This window comes from Schistocerca nitens, chromosome 2, assembly GCF_023898315.1.
Source record: "Schistocerca nitens isolate TAMUIC-IGC-003100 chromosome 2, iqSchNite1.1, whole genome shotgun sequence".
Taxonomy (NCBI): domain Eukaryota; kingdom Metazoa; phylum Arthropoda; class Insecta; order Orthoptera; family Acrididae; genus Schistocerca; species Schistocerca nitens.
The window spans coordinates 675,177,550-675,195,359 of NC_064615.1; the positions used below are offsets into that span (position 1 = coordinate 675,177,550).

A 17,810-nucleotide genomic window follows, 5' to 3' on the forward strand; every position below is an offset into this window, starting at 1 on the left:
ATAGGCCCTTTGTTGTTCTTTATCTATACAAACAATTTGGAAGACAATCTGAGTAGCCGTCTTAGGTTGTTTGCAGATGATGCTCTCATTTATTGACTACTAAATTCATCATAAGAGCAAAACAAATTGCAAAACAAAAATGGCTCTGAGCACTATGGGACTCAACTGCTGAGGTCATTAGTCCCCTAGAACTTAGAACTAGTTAAACCTAACTAACCTAAGGACATCACAAACATCCATGCCCGAGGCAGGATTCGAACCTGCGACCGTAGCGGTCTTGCGGTTCCAGACAATTGCAAAACAATTTAGAAAAGCTGTCTGTATGGTGAAAAAATTGGCAGTTGACAATAAATAATGAATAGTGTGAGGTCATCCACATGAGTGCTAAAAGGAACCCATTGAACAGAGATAGAAACGTTTACCATTATTCAGATGCACAGGGCATATTTGGCCTAGTGTGCCAGATTTCATGATTCCTGGATGATCTTCTACTTGAATTCCTTGTTTTCACTATTAAAAGATTTTCATTGTTGTGTTCTTGTGACATTGACAAACAGTAATATTTTTGCGAATGGCTTCATTTGGCACAATTTGTAAAAAGCTGTTAATGTTTTGTTGAGAGGTAGTTCACTTGCAGTTTTTCTGGCAGTATCTTCTGTTGAGTAAACTCTCTGTCCATTATCCAAGCATACTGCTGTATGTTGCACAATTAGTATGTGTTCGTATAAGTGAAAACTGGAATTCCACCACGCAGCTTGATTACTGTTGATGTATCTTTGCATTTGGTACATAACAACCCTGTCCTTTCTGTTTTGTTGTTCACTGACTTTGGCTATTTGAAATACATACTTGCTGGCATATTTGATGGATTTCACTGAATTGCAGTATTCTATGTTCATGTGTGCTTGGAACATTTTGGAAAGTAGTATGTTATGTGGTACTACATATTGATTACCTATTTCCAGTTCATCGCTGCCTTGTATTCATATTTTTGCTGCTAAGCCGCAATTTTTGGGTGACTGTCTTCTGTATTTGGGATAGCCATCAACACTAGTTTGTGTGTCGTCCAAGTGTGGTTTTGGGTATCATGCAATGGAATGTGTACTAAAATGATATGTCAACTAAATTTTATGAAATGTCTGTTAAATGATGGTACCCCTTAGAGAAATGGCTGCAGGGGCAGGAAGGGGCACCAAGTACACTCTGTGTGTATACATGGAGAGGAGATAGAAGTATTAGTCGTGTGACTTGTGAGTTAGGATATGGAAATGAAATGAATCACAATGAATCACAATGTCATCTGACCATGTTATGTATGTAATTGGGGCAATGCCACCATTGTCATCTGTTCCACTGGACTAAAGGCTAATCAAACATAGGAAATTTCAAGCACTCATTCCTGAGAATGTTGTATTCATTAAGACTTTTAAAAACATTTTACCCAGGTCACGGGCTGACGAATAGTAATTCAGTACATCAAAGATCTTGCACAAGGGGAAGCTGCCCTTGAACAATGAAGTTCATAACTACAAAACAAGAAACAGAGATGACTTTCATTGCTACAGTAAAGAAAATTAAAGAATTTCATAAATTTAGAATAGAGGTAAAATAATTTTAATAGTGTATAACTTTTATAGCATTGAAGAATATCTGAATATGAAAAACTAAAATCATTTACATATACAGACTGTAAGACAGGCTCACGTACAACATTAGTTTTCACTGGAGAATGCACACTTCTTGGTCATTCTTTTGGTTTGTTCTTGAGGGCAGATCGAGTCTCCAGTCAAAAAAACATTTTATTGCGTGTTTTGACAGAATGGCTTCATGATGTCCTAAATTATAAAAACGTCAAAACCCCCTCTGTGCCACTACCAAACTATCATTGTTTTTATTAAACATTTTTATGGCTAGCACACACTGTTATCTGTTCCACTGATCCATGGTTACTGAGATGGCAGACTGTTTACTCACTAAGTATCATGAAACCGCAGTGCTGCCACTTGCCCATGGCTACCACTACTCATTTCAAACATTTCCATTATTCTGAATCACCCTGTACTTGTGTAAGATGATTGTTAAACAACTTAAATATTAAAAAAAGTTATTGTAACTAGACCTGGCTATGAACTGATTACATCTATACATTGTTTATTATTAACAGATGAGTAAAGAAATTGAGTTGAATTGAACTGAACTGAATAGAATTGAGGAAATTACAAACAAAATTAATCCAAGTATACAGAATGTTAAAACAAAAAATCTTGTATTTTGAGAGGTGGTAGTATGGACCACACAAGAAAATTGTCCATTAAACTTAGGTTCTAAACTGCATACCTTAAGAGGTATGAGCACTTGTTCCATAAAAGGGTGTTTCACATTAGTCAAGATGAACATGTGCTCATAACTCTTAAGAAATACACTTTAGGGCCTATGTTTACTGGACACTTTTGTCTTGTGTTGGTGCATTTACCACCTCTAAAATAAGAGATATTTTTTCACACGTTGTATTTGACAGGCAAATTTATTCAGTTATATTTCACACAAAAACATAGCAGCAACAACATGTAGGGATGTGATGTTATAATTACATAGGAATAGTTGCAGGCAGAATAACAGAAAGCATTTTGTTCAGTGATAACGCAATGGCAAATTGCAATTCAGTTGGTTTGAAAAGCTAGAGGGCAGATTATAAAATCTTATTGTGGTATAGGGTTAGATTAATTTTTTTAAAGAGATAGATAGATAGAGAGAGAGAGAGAGAGAGAGACAGACAGACAGACAGACAGACCAAAAGAGTGAGAGGGGGGAGGGGGGGGGGTTCATTGTAAGAGAGCTCAAATAGCATCTAATCTGACTCCTCAGTACTTACTATTTGTACCTTCAAGATGGCAGAAATGCTTAAAATAGAAAAGCTGTTATTATCTGTAGCTGTCAGAATTTTTATGGTTCTTACCCAAGGGGGAGGGGGACAGGTCACTCAGGCTCCAAATTGATATAAAACCACATGGTATGAGACTCACACATACTAAAAACAGTGAAAGGACAATGGGGATAATTTAACATGGTTTTAATGTTTCTAGCAACATTTATTTCTCTGTATTTCTAGCCTTGTCACACAGAATACAAGTTTTCCTTTCATGTTAAACACTGGAGTCTAAACTTATATATGGTTCCTCCTCTATATCAATACCTTAGGCCTTTGTAGAGTACTATTCTTGTACAAACATCTAATATCTTTGTAACAAAATTTATAATGTATATCTGTAAACTGTACAGAATTTAATTGTTATTATGACTCTGTACTATTTCACATATCCTGTTACAAAAATGATTACAGCCAACTGTTCCAACAATGACAAATTCTTCTCTAAATTACACAATACTCAATATATGGAAAACCTTATGAAAGTTGTATATGTTTGTGATCACGAGTTAAAAATATAGATAACATGAAAATCAGCATTCATCACAGAGGTGAGTTTACAAAAGTACTTAGCAGTTGTACAGCAGATTGCACTTTAGATCACAGCCTGCTTCAGTATTTATGTTTATTCCTTCTAGTGACATATCTTTTCTCTAATAGTAGGACACTGCCATTTGAGCAGTAATAGGTAACCCCAAATATTGATCTTATTTTCAATTTCCTCTCTGATTATTTACACTTGCTAGCATCTTAACACCACAGCTTTTGTTAAGACAATCTATCATATCACATTACAATGTTTTCATGTTGTTAACCATCATTTTATATATCAAATTAAGATTCTTCAAGATATCTTCTATTCATCAGGCCACAGGGTGTCTCTATTCATCTGAAAAATGTAAATATGCATCAGTTTTCAAAATACACTAAAAAAAAACAAAAGAAGAAAATATTTATTATATGGATACTTAACAAAATTCATAAATGTGTGACTGTAGTGGAAAGAACACAGACATACAGTTGTTTAAGAGTAATTCATGATTTTAGAAATGAATATTTTGTAATAAATCAGTAAATAGATTGATGGATAAGGCAAGAAGTAAGATCAACTGTAAAACGTGAATATGGTAAAGTATGCAGTATTACAGAGCCACTTTTTCAATTAATAGGCCCTACTGTATTCACCCCCACCCCTTCCCTCTCTCTCTCTTTCTCTCTCAAACACACACACACACACACACACACACACACACACACACACACACACACACACACACATAAACACACACAAACTGTACTTCAAATTGCTTTTATTATGTGCTTTAAAATTGTAGTGTAATGTCTGCAAATAACACTGAAATGGGAATCAGTTGCAAATATATTTCTGTGCACCTACAGTGCAAACCACTGTGAAGTGCATGCCAGAAGGATTAGGGTTTTTTCAGTTCCATTCACATCAACAGTGTGAGAAGAAGGATTTTTCTAGTTCATATGTGCTTACTTTAATTAGTGTCAACTAGCCTTCTTTGTCCCTATTGGAGTGACCCAAGTGGGGTTGTAGTATATTCCTAGATTCCTCACTTAATATTGGTTATTATAGGTCAGGGTGGCTATTTGTTCTGGTAACTGATTGGAGAATCTAGTAAGCCTCATCCATGTTTTTATAAATGATTGTCTGTACTCTCCTGCATGTTCATTGCTACCATGTGAAGAAGCAACAAAAAGCAGACCATTAAACCAACCCAGAGTCTTATTTTCCCTATTATCATCATATCTGCCTCCTTAACCTAACATCATCATTGTGTTCTGTCTCCAGCCACAGTTATCTGAAGAATCTTAGTTTGACCCAGTTTCCATTTCACTCCCATACATAGCCACTCATGAACCAAGAAATAGATGACCTCAAAATCCCATATCACCTCTTATCTAATAGTGAGCTTCTAGAGTTACTATGTCATGACCCATGTCATGTTACAACAACATGAAAACTGTCAAACAGAACAGGTAACAACTGTATCCATATTAAAACTGAAATTGGAGGGGCAAGGCATGTGGAAGAGGAGTGGATGGTAGATTGACAAAGATACTTCCATTATTGTTTTCTAGAGATAAGAAAAAATTGAGAGAAGTTGCTAGTGGAATGCATCTGTACAATGTTAGATAATATGTGGGTGCAACATGAGTGCATATAGCTGAAGGATGTAATCTATGGAAATGTCTGTAGGAAGTCAGTATCTAGTGGTGTATGTCCAATGACAGACAAATTTGAAAATGATGATTATGATGATAAGAAATTATACATTATTAATAAATTTTTTGAACCACGCGTTTCACCAGGCAATTATCCAATCTGACAGGTTGAAACCTGCCCTGATATTTATATGCATGAAGAACACACTGAAAGAAACACAACACTGCAAGTATTCTTGAAAATTGTCAAATTCATAGCTCATCAGGCAGCTGGAGAAATTAAAACCCTGTTGTAGCTGTAGCAGACAGTGCATGAGCAACATAGTGGGCACATAGGCTTGGTTGACAGCACATAGGTAAACAGATAACATGGCACAAAACAATCATAATTTGTAAAGCAAATATCAATTCCATTGATAATTTCTCTGAAACAACTGTTCACAGTTTGTATCCACTTGAATTTGTACCTCATTTAATGTCCATAATTGCATTTGCGGTATTGCTAAGTGTTAACAGTGGAGATAACCAGAATTAATTTTCTTTGTGAGTTCTTCATAGAAACTTGGTAATAGCATCTGTGTTTGTGCAGATGTTAGATTTTCACAGTAATGTGGAATCCAGTTAATGTTTTCAGCCTTGCAAGGACGAAATATGATGAATGCACTATGTTCTGAAGACATACATGAGTACTATTTATTAGTTAATTTTATGGATACTCATTCATAAGTAATTATGGAAACATCAGAAGAAATAGGAAATAACTGATGATTCTGTGAATTGTGGTTCAAACAATGACTGTTGTCTTCATTAAAATCCAGAACAAAAATACAGCACCTTCCTAGCCCAAATAAAACAGGTATGGCAATAGCCTTCAGTGTCAAAGAAAGAAGGAAGGAGAAAATGCTGAAACTTTTAGGCAGATTGAAACGGTGTGCTGAACTGACATTTCCCTTTCACAGGCAACTGCTTTACTGACTGAGCTAGCCAGGCACAACTCACAACCACTCCTCAGTGCTCTACTTCCGCCTTCCAAGTCTCTGTCCGGCACACAGTTTCAGTCTATCAGGAAGTTTCAAATCAGCACACACTCTGCTGCAGCATGAAAATGTCATTTCAAAAACACATAAAGTTTTGCTTTGTGGAAAGCTGACTCAATTTCATAAAGTCTGAACAGAAATTGTATAAATGAAACAAAGATTTACATAAAGTCTGACATATGCGCCAAAATGAAACTCACAAAATTTTGAAAGAAAAACTATTCGAAAGATTTAGAACTAATAATGGGAGTCAGTGCATCATTACTGAGGGAGATTCAGATCACTTGTCCCTCTGAACAGCAAGTGATATTAACATTACTGATTCTTTGTTGATCTAATTAAAAATACCGGTATTCAGGAAATTATATGGAAAAGGAAGCTGCAAAATTACCAAGTTACTTCAAGTAATGTGTAGAGGAGATGTGATTAACATAAATAAAGAAACGAGAAATTCGTAGCTGACATATAGACAAAGGTTCTTTTTTTGTCCTAAAATGCAGTGTATAAAGCCAATCAGTCAGGCTTTGTGCAAGAACCGTGTGCAGATTCCACTTTCTCTTTTTGAGCAAAAGGAAGACAAAGTTGTTTGTGCAGTTGATGAATGCTGCGACACATTCATATATAACAATTCCAGTGATAAGTATCAGTGGATTACTGCTTCTGCAGCTTTATTCCTGTCCTCAGGAATCCCAAGGCAAATTAGGACCAGAAATTAAAAAAAAAGGACTGTTTATTTGCAAAAATCTTGTAATCAACATAGCAAATTCTGGAAATGTGGTAGAGAATAATTTTCAGTGTTACATCTTGGACGTCTTCTTACCAGTTTCAGCAAATAATTCACTAGTTTTGTTGGACTCTTGGCCTGGATTTAACAACATATCTGTCTTTAAGAAGGCAACAAAAAGAATCAGCCTCTCGATAAAGAAATTTTTCAACACTGTAATGTATTTTTCAGAAATTTGTTAGACAACATAATTTCTGATACTTCCTTATCATTTCTGGTTTATCAGTGGTACAGTATTGTTAAACTTCACTCATTTCTGCAGTGTCAGTTTGCATCACCATGTTTTAGAAATTTGATTAAGTATGCATGGTACACAGTATAATATGCAGAATAACAGCCATGACCATTACTTACTCCATCTCAGTTCTGTCTAAATAAAACTAGTAACTACTGTGATGTGCCTAAATACATTAATTTTTGTTTCTTTTAGCAGGTGTGCCTTGTGTAAAGAGATATTTGTTTTCATCATGCAATAGACACTTTGCATTTTTGAGACAGCCACTGGAAATAGTCAAGAAACAGCTTCACTTTTAGTGAAATACACATTATCCAAAAATTATCATAACAACTACACTACAGAAATTGTTATAAATGTTTCATGTCAACATATTAAATTCCAAATTGAAGTAAGTCTTTTGTAATGTAACATAATACATTGCGTTGAATTTTTTCCTCTGCTAATCACTTGTCTAACAATTACATTTCCAACCGTTTAGCTGATGAAATGAACTGAAAGTTATTCTACAGATTAATGATTTGAGACATTTTTGGTATAGTTAACTGCTTAAAATTTTCTTTCTCCTGTCGTGGCTCTGTTTGCTTGTTCACCAGTTTGGGCAGCAAGCAGTGGGTGGTGGGGGGGGGGGGGGGGGGGAGCTGTATCTTTATGCAACAAAAATGAGTAACTTTAACATATTTTTAAAAAAATACTTGCGGTGCACCTTAGCAGCTAAAATTTTGACAGTGCATTTCTGTCAGTGTCTGCTTGCTTTATGAACAATTTCAGGTTATATTTTGACATATCGGATTGGACCATTCCTTTATATGTATATAGGAGAAGCTTCCCCTCAATTCAAAACATTGAGCAACACATTTTGGCTTATTGTCCAGTTGGACATCAAGAAATTTTGCACATATTGTTTCATTCAGAATGTGCATTTCTGTGGCAACAGGTCACTGGGCTCTAATCAAAAACACTGATTTCCTAGAATTCTGGAAATGGGAACTTGTTCTCCATCATACCCTCATCCCCATTAAAAACTTGTCTCACTTCTTTTTTGCCCAAAGGTAGAATTTCATTATTTGCTTAATTATTTTTTCCTTCTATTTCTTAAGTGTATCATTACTTCCACTTATAATTTATCTCCCTCATCTATCCATCTACACTTATAACTCATTTACATACATCTACATCCATACTCCGCAAACCACTATGAAGTGCATGACAGAGGGTACATCACATTGTACCAGTTATTTGAGTTTCATCCTGTTCCATTCACATATGGAGCACAGGGAGAATGATTGTTTCAGTGCCTCTGTTTATGCTATGATTATTCTGATCTTGTCTGCACAATCCCTATGTGAGTGATACATAGGGGGATGTAGTATATTCATAGAGTTATTATTTAAAGCCAATTCATGAAATTTTGTTAGTAGAAAAAAATGGCTCTGAGCAGTATGGGACTTAACTGCTGAGGTCATCAGTCCCCTAGAACTCAGAACTACTTAAACCTAACTAACCTAAGGACATCACACACATCCATGACTGAGGCAGGATTCGAACCTGCAACTGTAGCGGTCGCACGTTTCCAGACTGTAGCGCCTAGAACCACTCGGCAAGTCCAGCCAGCTTGTTAGTAGACTTTCTCAGGATAGTTTATGTCTATCTTCAAGATTCTGCCTCAGTTTCTTCAGCACCTCTGTAACACACTCCCACAGGTCAAATAAACATGTGACCATTCGTGCTGCCCTTCTCTGTGTATGTTCAATATCCCCTTTTAGCCTATTTGGTATGGGTCCCACCAACATACTTGAGCACTATTCTACATTGAGTCACACAAGTGATTTTTAAGCAGTCTCCTTTATAGACTGATTGCACTCCCCCAGTATTCTACCAATAAACCAAAGTCTACCATCTGCTACCCCCACAACTGAGTCTACGTGAACTTTCCATTTCAAATCCCTACAAAGCGTTACACATAGAAATTAGTATTAGTTGACTCATTCATATTATAGTCATAAGATACTACATATTTTCGTTTTGTGAGGTACACAATTTTACATTTTTTAACATTTAAAGCAAGTTGGCTACGAAGTCTTTCACGACATATTTCTTGGATAAAAATCTCTCGGTGCACATGCCACATCAATTTAGGATAAAACTCCAAGCTTCTGACCACTACCTCCATGGTCATCATCAGGGCTAAAACTGACTGTCGTAAACTAGCAAGGCTCCAACTTTTATATTCTAAGGACGGCTTCTGATTGGCTGGAATACATCATAGCAACAGTGATATGGCACATAGTGAAGTGGTACTCTCTACTTCCATAGATGTAATTTAGATCCCGCGTTGCTTGCTGCGCCATCCCTTGAATCAGGAGGTAAAGAGCAGGAAGTTTTCCTCTGTGGTTTTTCTTTATCCAGTGCACTCTTCCAGGTGTTGCTAAGTGCATAGCCATTGTCTCTGTTAAATTAAACTCAGCGATAACAACTCGCTGGCTGCAAGCAAGGTATCTTTGTGGAATTAGACAGTGTTTTGTTTTCCAACGTTGTATGGCTTTATCTCTGTGACAAGTGACTGTTCATATCAGTAAACATAAATGCTATACTGTGTGTGTTGACTTGTGGAGTTCGCTTTGTGTTGTTTAGCTGTTCAATTTTGCGTATTTGACAAATTTTGCTCGTACCTGTTTTACGTATTTGGTTTGTGGATATCAATATGCCCCATTTCAACAATTGAGTGTTTAAGAAAATGCACAATGAATGGAAGAAGAAATCTTTTGTTGTTTCAAAGGGAGATGCTGCTCAGACTGCTTCACCAACTACTCCAAATGAATGTGATAGAATGACTTCCAGCAAGAAACTTTGTGACAGCAAAGAAAAAATCGAAAACTATGAAAGTGAAAGTAATGATGTGAATGAAATAATTAACATTTCCTTGCTCTCTAATATTTTTAAACATAACGTATTATGCCAAGTTTGCAAAGAAAGAGGACTGGATTTGAAAATAACTTCACACATTGGTTTGGTATGTAAAATGTTATTGAAGTGTAACAAATGTGCTGCAGAAGTTTCGTTTTCTAATTCTAATAGTATTCCTCATAGTGGTAATAGTGGAAAGAAAGTGTATGATATAAATGTTAGGCTAGTGTATGGCTTGCATTGCATTGGCAAGGGCAGTGCTGCAGGGACAATGCTATGTGGAATTATGAACTTGCCAAAACCACCAACCAAGTTTGGATTTTATAATGAATTGGTGGGATCTTCCGGTGAAGACGTTCCTCAAGCAACAATGGAGAAAGCAGTTGAAAAAGCTGTGACAGATAATGGGAATTGTAGAGATTTAACTGTTGCTTTAGATGGATCATGGCAACATAGAGGTCATAAATCTCTAAATGGAATTGTGACAGCTACCTGTGGAGACAGTTGCAAAGTAATTGATGTTACTATTCTCTCAAAACATTGTAGATGTAAGTGCAATACCAAGGACGAACATAGTGAAAGTTGTGACGCAAATTTTCACGGCACGAGTGGAGCGATGGAAGTAGAGGCAGTGAAAGCAATTCTTTCCAGGTCACATGAGTAGTATAATGTATGATACACTAACTATTTAGGATATGGTGGTTCTCAGGGATATAAAGCTGTAGAGTGACTCAAACCTTATGGCAATGAAATTCATATTACAGAACAGGGGTGCAGTGGACATGTGCAGAAGCACATGGGGACTTGCTTGCGCAAACTAAAGCAGACATTAGGATCCCAGAAGCTTAGTGATGGTAAGACCCTTGGAGGAAGAGGAAGATTGACAGATGAAGCAATTGATAGATTGCAGAGGTATTATGGGTGTGAAATTAGGCAAAATACAAGAAGCAGTGAGCACATGAAGAGAACGGCATGGGCATAATTTTTTCATACTGCATCAACAAATGAGCACCCACAACATGCACTGGGCCCCACAGGTGATGACTCATGATGTAAGTACCAATCAGGAAAGGAATATACTCATAAAACAGTTTTCCAAATGCTGTAATTGATGTAATCAAACCCATGATCAGATATTTATCACTGCCAAGTTTATTGGAAAAGTGTTTACATGCAAAAACACAAAATCCAAATGAAAGTGCAAATAATTTAATTTGGATTATGTTTCCCAAAAGAGTGTTTGTACAGATAAAAACACTGCATTTTGGAGTGTATGATGCAGTGGCAACATACACTGAAGGAAACATTATCAAATGTGATGTGCTGAAATGTTTAGGTTTTCAACCAGGACACAACACTATTTCCACAATGCGCCTTATTGAAGAAGAAAGACTAAGAGGTGCAGGAAGAAGAGACAAAAGTCTACAACATGCAGAAAAGGGGAAGAAAATACCATTGAAAAGGAAACTAACACTGGAAAAAGAAGAGGTTGCTGATAATCCATCTCATGGGGCAAAAATGTATTAAAAAACTTTGGAAGCCATTTCCCGTAACTTTAAAATTTTCGTATTTGAGGGACATTTTCCCAAAAACCGCTGACAATATATCAATGAAATTTATACACAATATTAAACTTCCTGGCAGATTAAAACAGTGTGCCAGACCGAGACTCTAACTCGGGACCTATGCCTTTTGTGGGTAAGTGCTCTACCAACAGAGCTACCCAAGCATGACTCACGCCCCGTCCTCACAACCTCACTTCTGCCAGTACCTCGTCTCCTAACTTTGAGTCTTGCTCTGGCACACAGTTTTAATCTGCCAGGAAGTTTCATATCAGCGCACACTCTGTTGCAGAGTGAAAATCTCATTCTACACACAATAATGTTTACTTCTTTCCTTCATTTTTATAACAAATTCTAAAAAGTATTGTATAATTCAAGAGTTATAGAAGAAAAAGTGCAAATTTTTAGAGAAAAAAATAAGTATCTGTTTAAAGAAATTGTGGAACAAGAACCAATAAATATTTCTTAACATGGCATTATAACTTTGTAGAGAAATATTCAATGAACATGAAGTCCAAATTTCAGGGCAATATGTTTAATGGTTTTAGAAAAAATGTTCCTTCTATTTTCTAAAATTAACATGGAGGAGATGGATCATTCTGGCTTTCCTTAAGTACAAGTGAAATGAAGTTTTCTCTAAACCTTTCATTTACATCAGATGAGCCTGGTGAGTGATAAAATGATCCAAATTCCATTTTATTGTCTGTCCTATGTATCATCTCTGAACTAATCTGACATAGAACTTAAAATTGTACTATCTGGGACCTAATACTTTCTCCAGTGCCTTCTCTTCCCCCTTTTTCTCCCCACTTCGTTCATCAGGAGGACACTCTGGTGTCTGAGTTATCTATGTCCCATGCCAGTCTCCAAAATCAATTCTCTTCTTTTTATTTTCATGATCAAGTTAACTATTTACTAATGCTTTACATGCAAATCATTGAAGTTAACTGAATCCAAAGATATACTGAGTCATATCTCCAAATATCATTATAACCATTAGACAATCTGTCCTATGGTTCTTTTACTTAATTATGTATGATAGTTCAATTGAAATATGTTAGATCTTTTGGACATTATGGTGTCAAACCATTCAGTATTATTACTATGAAAGATTATAGTGGTTAGTTTCAAACTGTCAGTTGAGTAACATCATCACACCTACTTGTAGGACATTGAAATTTCCATTAAGAAAATGAATCAATAATGTTACTATATTCATATTTGCATGGATACTGTATTTAGTATTTAAGTAAGAAACCTGTATCTGGTAAATGCTGAAGTAGCTTTTAGCACTTTTGAAAAAAAAAAGTCCTCTAAATACATCTACAGTTTGTTTCATCTACCACTTTAAGGCACTATAAGCTTATTGCATGGTACTGAATAAAAATCAGTTTGAATTCTATAAGTAACTGACTCAAAGTAACTGTTTAAATTGTAACAGTGATCATTATCATGCACCCAGATTTGTTTTTAATATGGGAAAAGGAAGATTGAGGTTTAATGTTTTAAAGCCAATGAGTACAATTGCAAATTGGGGAGGAAAATCAGCTGTGTCCTTTTCAAAGGAATCGTCCTGGCATTTTTCTTAAGCAGTTTCTGAAGAGCATGGGAAACCTAAATGTGAATGGCCAGATCGGGATTTGAGCTGCCATCTGTTAAACAACTCAATCAGTTGAACTAGAAATGATTTTTACAAGGATACTCAAAGCTGTAAAATTTGGTTATAATGAATTCATATCAACACTGTAATATTAAAATTTTTGGTAACTTTAAGTCTTTTCTTTTATAATGTATCATGCTTTTAAAAAACATAATTTGACTACTTTCCATATTTCAGTGACTTTTTTCCCTAGGATCCATGAAAAAATATGGTCACATTTTATGAAAAGCAAAGTATATGTAACTAAAATATGCAACCAAAATTGATTCTAACTACATCTAAACTGTACCTGTCTTGCAGAAGATAAATTATTCTGACTTGCACTCCTCCTCAGACCACTTCTGAAACACAAGGCAAATTGAGGTAAAACTGCTGTATATTTGCCAAAAGAAAACGATACAAAAAAAATCATTATTTACAGAGTGGTCTCAGAATATTTACTTCATATTTAACATTCAACTGCACTTTGTCAGCACTGGAACTTGAGTGAGATAATCCAGTGTTTTTAGAATGGCTATTGTAATGTAGACAGTACACCAGTGAAATTTGTTAAATAATGGACTCTGATTAAATTGTAGTCAATTAGTAAACAGTCCTACATAAGCGTTCTAAAACATTCAAAAGTGCTACAATTGTGACACTGTTACACTGAGGTGGCAAAAGGCAAGGGATAGTGGTATGTATATATACAGACGATGATAGTAACAATGTAGTGCAGTGCAGTGTAGTGCAGTGCATTGGTGGAGTTGTCATTTGTACTCAGATGATTCATGTGAAAAGGGTTGAAACAAGATTATGGCTGCATGAAAGGAATTACAAAACTCTGAATGCAGAATAGTACTTGGAGGTAGATGAATGGGAGATTCCATTTTGTCAATCATTAGGGAACTCAGTATTCCAAGATTCACGACGTCAAGAGTGTACCGAGAATGCCAGATTTCAGGTGTTACCTCAAACTATGGACAATGTATTGACCAACATTGTCGGATCAGCGGCATTTGCAATGAAATAACCATAGAAATCAATGTGGGATGTACAGTGAATGTACCCATTAGGACAGTGTGGTGAAATTTGGTGTCAAAGGGCTATGGCAACAGACGACCGAAGCAAATGAATTTGCTAATAGCATGCCTTCACCTGCAGTGCACCTCCTGGGCTCATGGCCATATCATTTGGACACTCGATGATTGGCCTGGTCAGATGAATCCCACTTTCAGCTAGTAGGAGCTGCTGGCAGGGTTCGAGTGTGGCACAGACCTCAAGAAGCCATGGACCTAAGTTGTCAACAAGGTGCTGTGCAAGCTGGTGGTGGCACCATAATGGTGTGGGTTGTGTTTACATGGAATTGACTGGGTCCTTTGTTCCAACTGAATGGTTCATTGAGTAGAAGTGGTTATACTTGGCTACTTGGAGACCATTTGCAGCTATTCACGCATGTCATGCCTGAACAACAATGGAATTTTTATGGATAAGAATGTGCCACACAAATGGTTTGAAAAATCATTCTAGATAATTCAAGATAATGATTTGGCCATTAAGATTGCCTGAGATGAATCCCATGAAACATTTATGGGACATAATGGAGAGGTCATTTTGTACACAAAATCCTACACTGGCAACTTTCTTGCAATTATGGATGGTGATAGTGGCAGCATGACAAAATATTTTTGGAGAGGACTTCCAACAACTTGTTGAGTTAATACTATGTCAAGACAAAAGGTTGTCTGACATGATATTAGGAGGTGTCCCATGACCTTCGTCACCTCAGTGTACAGGCAACTGTTTACAAAATGAAGGAATATTAGTATGGCAAGATCATTGGAGATGAGCACAAGTTTAAATTTGATAAAGATGGGGAATGAAATTGGTTGTATTCTTTTGAAATAATCTCAAACAATTTTTTAAACCAAAGAAAACATAAATATGGCTGAATGGATGGGGAATATGAGTGCAGTGGATTAATTAGTGGTTGGTACTACATTGTTCAGAAACTGTTAATAGGTGTCATTCTGTATTATATTAATAAAGAATCTATAAATGTCTAGTTACATCAAAGTAGAAATAAAGTTAGTGAATTTTTTGGCCATGACTAGTGGGCAGCTGTTGCATTTCATGCTAATACAGGCGCTGAACAAAACATCGTGATGCCCCTAGGATAAACACCTTATTTGTGGTTATTTTGTAAGTTTCCTATAATGCAGTAAATTCTATTTCATTTCCCATAGTACTGTAGCATTTTTGCAACTGTTATGAGTAGGATTATTAATTCTGTTGAGTCAAAATAAAGGTCATTGCCAGGACTTTGACACTAGAAAATATATTCATATTATTTCTTTCATTAGTATAATCTTATTGGCATGTGATTCAGTAATTAATATTATTATGAATGAACAATTTCTAAAAACTTCAAAAGCAATTTAAAATGGTAAAAATGTGTCAATTCATTAATCATAAAAATTTCATGATTTTAATACTCATTTAAGTCAGTTAAAATATTAATTCTGTAATTAAGAAAAAAACGTTTTGAAAATATCTTAAATTTTTAAAGCTAAGGCCACAGAAAACTTTTGAAAATATTTGAAACCTTCAAAACTAAAGCTACAGTAAGCTTTTAATGTCATAGATTATATATGTATTGGTAAAATTCTGACAGAATTTAAATGCTTTTGGATTAAAGGAAACCACTCAGCAAAAGCCGAAGCATGGAGTCACAGATAAGCACACACAAAAAGAAAGACAACATGCTACCTTTTGGAGTGATCCTTTTCCAGGCTTGTGTGTTTGTGTTTACTGTATGTATTTTACTCCAGCTCAAAAAGGGGCCACTCTGAAAGGTAGCAAGTTTTCTTTCTTTTTGTGTGTTCCTGTCTGTGACTCCATGATTCAGCTTTTTCTGAGTGGTCTCCCTTAATCCAAAAGTAATTATATTAAGTTCTACTTTTTGACAGGCTTTAAAAAATGTGCATTTCTTAATTTTTTCAGCAAATTCTGAGTAAATTTTGTTCAATTTCAGATATAGAAATAATTCCATTCAACTGAATGCCTGTTTTATTAATTTCTCCATTTTGTTGACATGACATTAAAAGTTCTTTCACAGTTTGTTCACATCCAAATGAGTGCAGAGTGAGCAAACTTTCTTGGAAGTTTCAATGAAATCTCAACAGCCAATGGAATGTCAGAAAATGTGTACTGTGTATGATCAAACATTCAAATGTTTTTCACTTGTGCTCACCAACTGTTTAAACTCATGATCAGTTTACTGATGCTTGTTTGCTAGTGTTAACAACAGCGCAAACGATGATTATGAAATTTTTGTGCCTGGTCCATAAGCAGGCAAGTCTAATAAGGAAAAGATATACATCATTTCAAAAAGATGTACAAGTGGAATCTTTATTCAAAGGCTGTCATTTTCAGTAATGGATGGTTGCCAGTCCTTGTTATGAGCAAGCAGCATCATTATGATGATGATGTGTTGATACACTATCATGTCAAACCTCATACCTGTACATCTACGTGATTATTCTGCAATTCACAATTAAGTGCCTGGTAGAGGGTTCATCGAGTCACCTTTAAGCTCTATTGTCCCACTCGAGAACAATGCGCAGGAATAATGAACACTAAAATCTTTCTGTGCAAGCTCTGGTTTATCTTATTTTGTTATGATGATAATTTCTTCCTATGTAAGTAGGCACTAGCAAAATATTTTCACACACTAAGGAGAAAGTCTGTGTTTCAAATTTCATGAGAAGATACTGCCACAGTGAAAAACAGATTCGTTTTAGTGACTGCACAACCCAATCCTTGTATTATATATGTGGCACTCTCTGTTCTGTTTTGAAATGGTACAAAATGAGCTTACCTTCTTTAAAGTTTTTCAGTCTCCCCTATCAATTCTATCTGATGTGGATCCCACTCTGCATAGCATTACTCTAGAAGAGGGCAGACAGTCTGTTCAGTAGACCTGTTACATTTTGTAAGTATTCTGCCAATAAATTACAATCTTTGCTTTGCTTTCCCCACAACATTATCTATGTGATCATTCCATCTTGTCTAAATCATTTTGCAATTCATTTTGATCATCCGACAACTTTACATAAATGGTAAATGAGAGCACCATCTACAAACAATCTAAGAAGGCTGCTCAGATTGTCTCCTAAAACATTTATGTAGATCAAGAATAACAGAGGGACTATAATACTTTCTTTGGGAATGCTGGCTATTACTTCTGTTGTGCTTGATGACTTCCTGTCAGTTATTATCAACTCTTACCTTTCTGATAGGAAATCATGTCATGGGGACCAGTGCCATCTCTTATTGATTTATTTGGTACATATCTCGCAACTGCCATTGATACTAGTTCTTTGAATTTATACCACATCTGGTCTGCACTTACATAGTCAGTCTGGAAGGAGTGGACATTGTCTCTTAGGAAGGTGTCAAGTGAACATTTATCTGATTTTTTAAATGATTGTATTTTGTGTTCATTTTTTGTGGGTGAGGATATTATGT

The 17,810-nt window shown here is 35.8% G+C and overlaps 1 protein-coding gene across 1 annotated transcript in view; it reads right to left on the minus strand.

The window, feature by feature from the left end:
• Positions 1 to 2,774: 2,774 nt before the first annotated feature.
• The window catches only part of LOC126235237 (kinesin-like protein KIF19), a 605,478-nt gene continuing 590,442 nt past the window's right edge, over positions 2,775 to 17,810 (minus strand). The window contains exons 17-18 of the mRNA XM_049943969.1: positions 13,591 to 13,642; positions 2,775 to 3,815 (exon numbers count right to left, since the gene is read on the minus strand). Coding sequence (XP_049799926.1) covers positions 3,783 to 3,815; positions 13,591 to 13,642 — 85 coding nt within the window. The 3' untranslated portion in view covers positions 2,775 to 3,782. The remainder of the gene's footprint in view (positions 3,816 to 13,590; positions 13,643 to 17,810) is intronic.